General features: G+C 55.3%; 1 protein-coding gene across 1 annotated transcript; it reads right to left on the reverse strand.

Annotated features, from left to right (window-relative positions):
* Positions 1–990: 990 nt before the first annotated feature.
* Positions 991–10070, reverse strand: NAGA (alpha-N-acetylgalactosaminidase). The gene is made up of 10 exons (XM_059937089.1): positions 9958–10070; positions 9434–9525; positions 8493–8628; positions 7773–7944; positions 6734–6911; positions 6313–6407; positions 5389–5550; positions 3328–3525; positions 2087–2230; positions 991–1622 (listed from the first exon to the last, which is right to left on the reverse strand). Exons 2-10 carry the CDS (start codon positions 9447–9449, stop codon positions 1488–1490), a joined length of 1236 nt encoding a protein of 411 aa, XP_059793072.1. The 5' UTR covers positions 9450–9525; positions 9958–10070; the 3' UTR covers positions 991–1487.

Here is a 10070-nt window from a genome sequence, read left to right on the forward strand (position 1 = left end):
CTCAATCAGTGAAGCTCCAGAAATCTTAAATTACACTATAAAATTTACGTTTGTGAGTTCTTTATAACATACTCCAAATACAACGACCTTAAACCCTGAGGGAGGGAACATGGGAGATCCACCCAGAAGAGTTCCCACAGGGCAGGACCATGCAAAGCCTGAGGTACTGGGCACTCCCACATTCAAAGCACAAGGAGAACTTACCTAGCCTGGTCTGCTGCCAGCTTTCCAAAGGGGAACAAGAGCCACCAGGGAAGACAGGTGCCCTGAGGCCGTAGCTAAAAAGAGGGCTTGGGAAATAGGAACCAAAGGAAGGCAGTCAAGAACGTGCCATTCTTTAATACCCCTTTCCCTAGGAGGAGGAGCAGGATATATATTTTAAGACACAAAGAGCCCCTGGACCTTTCTTTGGACATAGCTGGGGGATTTGAAACTCCTCTGCAGCCAGGTTAGGAGAGGAGAAACTAAGGGAGGAGCTGGGGGCACTGGTGGGCAGAGGACAAGCTATACAAGCCCTGTGGGAGAAAGGCAGAGCTGACTGCCCTCGGCTGCACCCAGCCCAGGAGCGTCACTGCGCGAAGCCCTGTCAGAAAGGGGGAGAGGAGCTGAAAGAGGCCGAAGACAGTAACACAACGTTCCTTAGCAGGTCAAGGGCCTTTCACTGTGCAGCAGAGGGGCTGCTGAGTGGGGGCAGTGGCTGGCAGACCCTGTAACATCTGAATGGGGTGGGGAAGAGGGCCTGGGACCATCACTAGTCCGCCTCACTGTGCTGTTACCACCACCATGATGCTGGGCACAGCAGGGATAACCGGGGTGGGACGCAAGCCTGGCACGGCCAGAAGTACAATCTGCAGGTCGCTGTGGAATGAGGGGCCAGAAGAGGCCATACATCTTCCATGTGAGGTGAAATCTGAAACCAGCACCTTGTGTAGTGCCACCCAGAGTCCCCCACCTGACCAGCCCATGGCCCCAGGTCCATATTACCACTACTTGACTAAAGAATAGCTTTATTGGTGACCCGAAGGAACCAAGGTCACTCTCAGGCAGTGTCAGCCTGTAAGGCCTTCTCCGGGCAGGAAAGTCAATCATATAATTCATGGGATTTCCCGAAAAGAGGTCAGAGCTCCACTCCTAATTTTAAGAAAATTCCAAATCCTGATTTCAGAGTCAGTAAAAAGAAGGTCAGAGACTAGAATCCTGACAAGTATCGGTGCCTCTGCCTATGGGGGCTGAGGAGGCTGGCTGAGTTGTTCAGCAACATCCGTGGGGCTGTACAGATGAGGTAGAGGCCAGAAAGGCCACAGGAAGTCTCCCGAAGACAAGTTTCCAAGAGAGTTCACACTTGTGCAGGGCGTAGAACCTGGCCCTGAGATTGCACTTTGGGTCTGATGGGTAGCAGAGGACCCCACCTACTGGCCCTCAGCACGTGGAACCTCCGTGGTCTGGGCTCAGTGGTGCTGCCACAGCCTGTCACACGTCCCAGCTCCTCACTGCTGGGGCGTCCCCAGCTTCCTGATAGGATACAGGTACCACATCACCACCCCGGAAGGGTTGATGATCAATGTGAAGTTGGTTTTATCCTGGAGGCCACTGATGATGTCACCCGTGTAGACGTTCTGGGCCTGCAGGGGGGAGGACAGCATTATGCCACCCTAAGAATGGCTGCACAGGGACAACCCCCCACCCGCCAGCCAAGGGGATGTAAGAGCCTGGACTTTGGCCTGTGTTGAGCCTCCAGCATGCCCTACAGAAGTGGGAGCCTGAGTCCCCATCACTTCCCCTCTGGCAAAGCCAACAGATGCCCAAGTACTGGCAGTGGTGAGGGCCCAGCCCACCAAGAACCTGAGAAATGTGCCAGCAAGACTGAAGAGGGGAAACACGCGGCCTCAGGGGCTGACGGGACTCATTTACACACGGTAGTTCGTTTGTGTAGCTTGAAAACACCAGTGCAGAGCACAGCACCAGCCAGAGGACCCAAGGCCCACGGCTTAGGGGACGGTGTGTGAGTGAAGGGGCCCCTGTGTGCGTGAGGACCCAGCAACACCCTCAGGGAAACCCAAAGCGCTGCAGGTAGCAGGGCGCTCACCTCATACACCTTGGAGCTGGAGAAGTTCAGCCGGGCGAGGGAGGTCCAGTAGTGATACGGCATATCTGTCCTGCGGCTGAAGAAGACTATGGCGCTGGCCTCATTGGCCAGGGGCCGCACGTACACTTCAATGTGGGATTTCTCCTGGGCGCAGAAGATGGCTACTGGCTGGGGTCCCTGCTCATCAGGCCCTGAAGCTCCCTTCCCAACCCTCCCTTGAGCTCTGGGTCTCGCCAGCCCACAGTTCCGTGTCAGGCAGAAGCTTGGAGGGGAAACCACAGCCCTCCAGCACCCAACTCGTCTAACTCCACCTTCCTTTCTTCCTTCCCTGACTCAGCAGATGCTCCCCGACACTTACTCTGTGCCAGGCCCCAGGCCAGGACACAGATAAATGCTGCATGAGGTCTTGCCTCAGAGAGCTTACAGGATTACGGGAGAGACAGACGTGGACAGCCCCTGGCACCGTCCAGTTAGAACGATGAGCTCTGCCCTGAGCAGCCAGGAGGGTGAAGCCACAGCCTCCAGAAGGCCCCTGGGCCTGGCTCCACCATCAGCCCCTCTGGCAGGATTAGTTATCACCTCTGGGCATCACCAGTTCAGCAGGTGCCTTCTATATTGGTGTAGATTTCCTTTTACTAGAGAGGCAAGGATCTGGGCAACGAGCACAAGCTTTGAGGTTACACTATTGGCATCTAGTCCTGTTGTACCACTTACCAATTGTGTGGCCTTGGTATAAAGTTACTGAGACTCTTCAAGTCTAAGTTTCCTCATTTGTAAAACAGGGAAGGAGCATCGACCTTCTGAGAAAATCTATCTAGAATGTCTAGCACACAGTAGGTGCTCAACAACTAGTATACACTAGAACTAGTTAGTAGTTGTCCTCCATGGCTCAAACAACTCCTAAACTCTGAAGGCAAGCCCTAGTTCTCTGCCAGCCCTCACAGACTTGTGCAGAAGTCTTGCAGTTCCAAACCGAGGGGCCACACTGATCCCGTGTGCACCTGTGGTGATGTCTCCCTTCCCCAAATCCCACGAGCTGTCCTGCTCTGGCCCTGCTCTTACCCAAGCAAGTGAGGGACAGTCGAAGCAGCTCCCAGTAGAGACTTCGACTGAATGCAACTACGAGGGATTGAGCGGATTTCAGAGGCCCAGTCCCGACCCCTGAACCTCTGGCCTGCAGACTTGTTTCCAGGGGAGCCCAGTCTCTCAGCCTCCCTTCCTTGCTCCCACACCCCCAGTACCTTGAGAATCCTGCGTCCTTGGATGCCTAAGGGATCCTGGTTGATTTTGATCATGAGTGGATTCTGCAGAATGTCCATGTTCTGGGCGGAGATGGTACGCAGGTCCGTGGACATGAAGAGGGGGGCCGCCAGCACCGTCCACAGGGCCATCTGGGCCCGGGCTTGCTCGAAGCTGAGGCCAAAGTTCCCAATGAGCAACTGGGGGCAGAAAAGAGGATTGCTCAGCTCTGCCCTCTTCAGGGCGGTGGGCGTGCGGACCAACCCTAAACTTGTAGCAAGAGAAGACAGAGATGGGGGAGGACGGCCAGGTGTGGGTCCTGGTTCTGCAAACACCATTCCCCAGCAGCGTGGCCTTGGGGTGGGTCAGGTCACTTTTCAGAGCCTCAGGTTTCTTCTTCCATCAAGAATATAGGGGTGATAATATGCTCTGACCATGTCACAGGTTGTTCAGAGGATCCAATGGATCCTGTTGCCAAAAGCGTTTATAAACTGGAATATGCAAGTCAAGAAATACAGCCAGGATGGTAGTAAACCAGACCTGGACAGAGTCTTTGCTCCTGCCACTAGCCACCCACCTGCCCTAACGACAGCTGACTACACCAATGGGCACTCCTGTCCCCAGGGCAACCAATACACCAACAGGACACAAACGATTATTGCTAACTCAACACTGTTGTGTACTTAGTGACACCAATTTAACTAAGCACTGTATATGTGCCAAACCATGCCAAGCATTTAAAGGGTCATCCTTTTGGGGACTTCCCTGGTGGTCCAGCAGTTAGGACTCCTCGCTCCCACTGCAGGGGGAGCGGGTTTGATCCCTGGTCAGGGAACTAAGATCCCGCATGCCGTGTGGCATGGCCAAAAAATAAAATAATTTTTAAAAAAGTACTTGGCCCTGGGCCTGGTGCCTAGTAGGTCAGTGAAGGTCAGCTCCCCCCCAACCCCAGGGAGCTGAGTCCTGTTTGCAATATCAGCCATGCGCTGGCCTAAAAAAAAAATAAAACAGGGGCTTCCCTTGTGGCGCAGTGGTTGAGAGTCTGCCTGCCGATGCAGGGGACACGGGTTCGAGCCCTGGTCTGGGAGGATCCCGCGTGCCGCGGAGCGGCTAGGCCCGTGAGCCACAACTGCTGAGCCTGTGCGTCTGGAGCCTATGCTCCGCAGCAGGAGAGGCCGCAATAGTGAGAAGCCCGCGCACCGCGATGAAGAGTGGCCCCCACTTGCCGCAACTAGAGAAAGGCCCTCGCACAGAAACAAAGACCCAACACAGCCAAAAATAATAAATAAATAAATAATTTTAAAAAAATAAAATAAAATAAAATAAAAACAAAGGGTCATCCTTTGAACCCTCAAAACAACCCTATATATATAGTAGCTACTATTATTATTTCCATTTTCCAATTGACAAAGCTGAGTCACAGAAAAAATTAAGTCACGTGCCCAAGGTAAGCGGCAGAGCTGGAGCTGGAACTCTAAAGCAGGTCAATTTCTGTTTCTCCAGGCACCTCTCCATCTGGCCTAGTATTTGTAATTATTATAATCATCACTGACAGTAAATACTCGTAGACTAAATGAAGAGATAGCTATAAAACTGTAAGATAAATTGCAAAGAAATTTAAGTGATCAGGGCTATGAGTGAGGTAGGTATGAGAGGCCAGTTCTGCCTGTGGAGAGTAACACTACGGAGCATTGAAAGAGGGGTCAGAGGCAGACCTGGCAAAGCGTCTAGGGAGGGAATGGCAAGAGAGTGTGGACTGTTTGTGATCTTCACCCTACGGAGGAATAGTGTCTTACACAAGAGTCACTACAGATCAAGTTTCAAGACACATCAGAACCGCCTGGGAAGACTGTTAACAATGGGCATTCCCAGGCCCTCTCTGAACATTCTGAGCCAAGAGGTGGGGTGGGGCCCTGGGAACAGAATTGTAAGCCCCCAAGGCAAGTCCAGCACGGCTGGTTCAAGGACACGTTTCTGAGATGCTGATCTAGAACCTGGCAATGAGCATCCAGCAAGACAGCATAGGGCAGTGGGCCTTGGGCCATCCCCCTCCATGCTGGTACCATGTCTGGGTCGTTCCAGTGCCCAGGGCCTGCCACCGGCTGCAGAATGTCCTGGTGGGTCACAAACCAGTCCAGGATGGAGAGCACGCTCCTCCAGGAGTCCTGGATGTCGTCATAGTTGCGCCAGAGGTTGCAGATGTCCGCCAGCAGAGTGTAGTTCACCTGGATTTGGGGGGAAGGCAGAGTCCAACAGCAGAGTCACACTCTGCTGCCTGGGGCCCTGCACAGGGGCTGGGGAGCCTCAGCAGGAGACACAGAGGGTAGGGAAGGGGGAAGAGAACAGACCTTGAGCGTGTTCAGGATGAGGAAGGCCTCGGAGGGAGTGGCTCTGCTCTGGGGCTGCCCAGGCCTCTCCTCCATGCGCGCTGGTGCCAGAAGCCTACCCCTCCCTCTCATGCCAGCTGGGGCCAAGCCCAGGGTATGGACCCAGGCTGGTGTACTCATAACCTTCCCTACCACACACCCACCTCCGTGTTCTCTCAGTGAGTCCCACCCTCTGCCAGGGTTCTCCCTCCAGTCTGCAAGTCTGATTCCACCCTTTCTAGCACCCTACATGCTGAAGGGTCCCTGGTGAGATGCCCACAAGGCCTTTCAGAGGCTAGGCCCCGCCTGCCTGGCCTCACCAGCCTTCTGGATCTCCTAGCCTACTCGGCAAAACCCAGGATTCTGACTGCTTGTTGGGTGCTGTGTCAGCACATGACATATGGTTCCCATGCCTTGGATACCCATCCCTTCAGCCCACCTGACAAGTGTCTCCTCTAAGACCCTGGGCTGCCTCAGGCCCCCTCAGGTACTTATGACCCTTTCCTAGACCTACAAATCAGCATGTGAGCAACTATGATGAGACGAGCCCTGACTGCACAGAAGGCCAGGATTCCTGGGTATGAGGAGCATTGCACAGAATGGGTGCACAGAACGGCTTACCTGTGGGGGGAGGCCCCCTTCGTAGGCTGGCCAACTGCAGGAGAAGGCGATGGGGCGGCCTGTGGCATTCAGGGCAGCAGCCATCTTGGGGTACCCTGGAGAAGTCCAACCCTCACGTTTTAGGATGAAGAGACACAAGATGAAATCTGGGGCCTCAGCCCAAACCTCCCACCAAATGGGAGGAAACTACGGTTCAAGGAGGTGCTTCCCCTGTACCCAGAGCTGCAAACACTTCCCGGGTAGGGCATGGTACCATCCCATCTTTAGGGAGTCTGGGAGCCAAGATCCCCCTAGGCCCTGGGTGAAGGGAATTGGGAAACGCTACCCCCTAGGGACCATACAGACAGATGGGCACTGCGGGGCCCTCCATGGCCACCCCTCCCTGTCTACCTCAGGGCCCCCAGCCAGTTGTGGGACCCACCCTCGGCCCGTTCCTCGGGGGTTGAGAAGCAGCCATCCAGCTTCAGCATGTCCACCTTCCACTTGGCGAAGGTTTGAGCATCCTGGACCACCTTGTCTAGCGTGGTGCCTGGGTAACCCATGCAGGTGAAGTTGCCCATGTCCCCGTAGATGCCCAGCTTCAGGCCCAGGGAATGAGCCTGTGGGGGGTTGAGAACACACTGGGCTCAGGCAGGACCTCAAGGAGCCGCCTCCCAGGCACATCTGACCAGGCCCCATTAAAACCTTCAATGATGGGACTTCCCTGGTGACGCAGTGGTTAAGAATCTGCCTGCCAATGCAGGGGACACGGGTTCGAGCCCTGGTCCCGGAAGATCCCACATGCTGCGGAGCAATTAAGCCAGCCCGTGAGCCACAACTACTGAGCCCGCATGCCACAAGTACTGAAGCTCACGAGCCTAGAGCCCGCACTCTGCAACAAGAGAAGCCACCACAATGAGAAGCCTGCGCACCCAACAAAGAGTAGCCCCCGCTCACCGCAACTAGAGAAAGCCTGCACACAGCAACGAAGACCCAACGCAGCCAAAAATAAATTAATTAATTTAAAATAATAAATAAATACATACATACATACATACATACATACATACATACATACCTTCAATGACTCCCTAAAGCCCAAAGGAAAGGGTCTCAGCTTGCTGGCCTGGCCTCTGCCAACCATGATACTTCCCCTCCCTCCAACACACACACCTTGCATGGGCTGTTTCTGGCCTCTAAGCATTTGCTTCTGCCATTCCCTCTGCCTTGAATGCCATCTCTCCGGTATCAGCTCAAGAATTGCTTCCTCCAGAGAACCTTCCTGAAATCCCAGGCTGAATAAGATGTCCTTCCTTGCTCTCACCCACTACAGTGGGTCAAAACTACCTGTCCATGAATCTATTTCCTCCACCAGACTGTGAGTTCTCAAGCAGGGATTATAGAAATGAGCCCTAAGTCGGATGGGGTGGAAAGAGTGGTCTGGCCCCCAGGCCAAGGGGCAGGGCTGGGGTGGGGCTCACATAGTCTGCCAGGAAGGCCATGCCGTTGGGGAAGCGCTTGGGATCAGGCACCAGGTTGCCTTTGGCGTCACGTCCACCAATCCAGCAGTCATCGATGTTAAGGTATACGTAGCCCAGGTCCCGCCATCCATCCTGTGCCAGCCGGTCAGCCATCTCCATGAAGAGCCGCTCACTGGCGAGGGGTAGGGGACAGGGCTGCTCAGTGGCCCAGCACAGGCCTAACCTTAACCCCACCCCACCTTCCTCAGAGCTTTTCAAACTTCTTAGATGCTCTGAGTGTGAATCCGGCCTACAAGTACCATGGCCTTGCTGTCAGCTGAAGACTAAGCCAGGTAACAAGTGTAAGGGATACCAAGGATTATGTCATGAGCCATGAGCAGGGTAGAGCAAGAGGAGTGATTTGGCCCCCAAGCCAAGAAGCAGGACTGGGCCAGTGGGAAGCACGTGGGGTCTGGCCTGGCTCTTAACTGTTCTCTCCTTTCCATTATCTCAGGGGCTGCATCTACCACAGGGTCCCTGCCCCACAGGCCTGAGGTCACCACAGAGGCCCCAAGCTGGTCATGAAGCTGAGTGTCAGAGGTCTCAAAAGTCACCTCTGGTTGCTTTCTCTCTGGGATGGGGGGCTCTAACCCTGCCCTCTTTCCTAGCTGACCCCCACTCCCTGCTCCCACTCTGTGAGGGCCCTAGGCAAGCCTGTCGGGTGGTGCAGACCCTACTCACCTGATGCAGTTCTTTGGGTCCTCGTTACAGTCAGTGTTGCAGCGGAAGCGTTCCCAGGCCAGCCAGCCCATGGGTGGCCTCCGCAGGAGCCCATTCTCCAGAACCAGCACCTGGGCCACCAAGGCCAGCAAGAGCACTGCAGCGGGTTGGAAGGATAACTGTGAGTGGCTCCTATAGCTCCAGCCCTCACCCCACCCCATCCATATGTTGCCCAGCCCTGCAGAGGCTGCTGGCCTGCGCATTAGGGGAAGTAGACTCTCGCGCTTCAGGTGGAATGGGCTCTTCCTGCAACTCCTGGCTCCAGGAGTGCTGTGAGTGGGCCAGACGGTGCCTGGGGTGGGGCGACGTGTTTGAGGCCCAGATTCCCACTGTGCTGTTACCACAGCAGTGCTGGAATCATCAAAAACTAACACCTGAGGTCATATCCTTTCTACACCCTGACCAGCTCCTCCCACTCCATTCACACAGAACTTGACAGTACACTGTAGCCAGGTCTCCTGAGTCCCATCCAGGGCTCTTTGTTCTCCAGAGACACCCAAGAGGCTTCAGAAGGGCTTAAGAGGTCAGCTGGTTGGACCTGCACCCAGCCAGCTCACTTTCCCTCTAGGGCCTCAGTTTCTTTATCTGCAAGATGGAATCACTGTACTGACTTTACAGGGCTGTTCTCATTACATGTTGATGTTAATAAGATAGGGCCTCTGTGCTTTGGGGTAGAGGGGGTGAGCAGGGAAGAGGCCCCTTTGGAGGGGAACTGATTCCTAGGTGGGGAGCACCTCCTCCTTTCCTGGCCCACTTCCAAGAATGAGAGAGGAACATGTCTCCCCACACACCCACATCAGGGAAGGAGGCCCAGACACCACAGGACTGGAACTTCCTCCAGGTAGCTCCCACCCCCAACTGGTCACCTACCCTCCCAAAGCCACCCCCGTCCGTGTAGGTACCTGTCTTCAGCAACATCGCTCTGGACTCAGCGTCTCAGGACCTGACCAGATCTGCTCTGCTTTTACCAGCTTTATATGTTGGGCTTTGGAAGCTAAGAAACGTTAGAAAAGCACTGGGGTCACTACTGCCTGGCTAGCCCTGCAGCCCTTAACCTTGGGTGTGGATCCCACACTGGGTCCCCACGCCCTCTCACAGCTCCGCCCCCCCCCCCCCCCCCCAGCCATCACTTCCCCGAGCCTGGGTTCTTCCTGAGGAAATACTAAACAAGGCATCTTGGACGTTAGACCGCACCCTCTCTGCACTGCTGGGAACCCCGAGCGCCCAAGGGCGGCCCTCTGCCAGACTGGGGTCAGAGAGAGGCAGCGACAGGCTCGAGGACGCCCAGGAAGAACGGAAGCGGCGGGCCGGGACCAGGCTCCGCATTCCCTCCGAGTCTGGGTTGCCGCCCCTCGTCCCCAAAGACCGCAGGCCCAGCGGCCCAGCACGGGGACCGCAACCAGAGTCGTCCACATTTGACACTCACCCCTTCCAACTCCCGCGGAACTGCCGCCTGCCTCGGTCTCCGGAACCAGCCACCACCTCAGTCACCTGATTCGCCTCTGGCGTTCCAGAAGGGCGGGGCCTCACTGCGGCTAA

This window comes from Balaenoptera ricei, chromosome 10 (genome assembly GCF_028023285.1).
Source record: "Balaenoptera ricei isolate mBalRic1 chromosome 10, mBalRic1.hap2, whole genome shotgun sequence".
Lineage (NCBI taxonomy): Eukaryota > Metazoa > Chordata > Mammalia > Artiodactyla > Balaenopteridae > Balaenoptera > Balaenoptera ricei.

Excerpts from the sequence above, each read along its gene's own strand:
- NAGA (XM_059937089.1), bottom strand. Across the intron at positions 7,945-8,492 it reads GACCCAAAGAACTGCATCAG|TGAGCGGCTCTTCATGGAGA; the intron begins GTGAGTAGGGTC and ends ACCCCTCGCCAG. Across the intron at positions 3,526-5,388 it reads ACTGGAACGACCCAGACATG|TTGCTCATTGGGAACTTTGG; the intron begins GTACCAGCATGG and ends TTCTGCCCCCAG.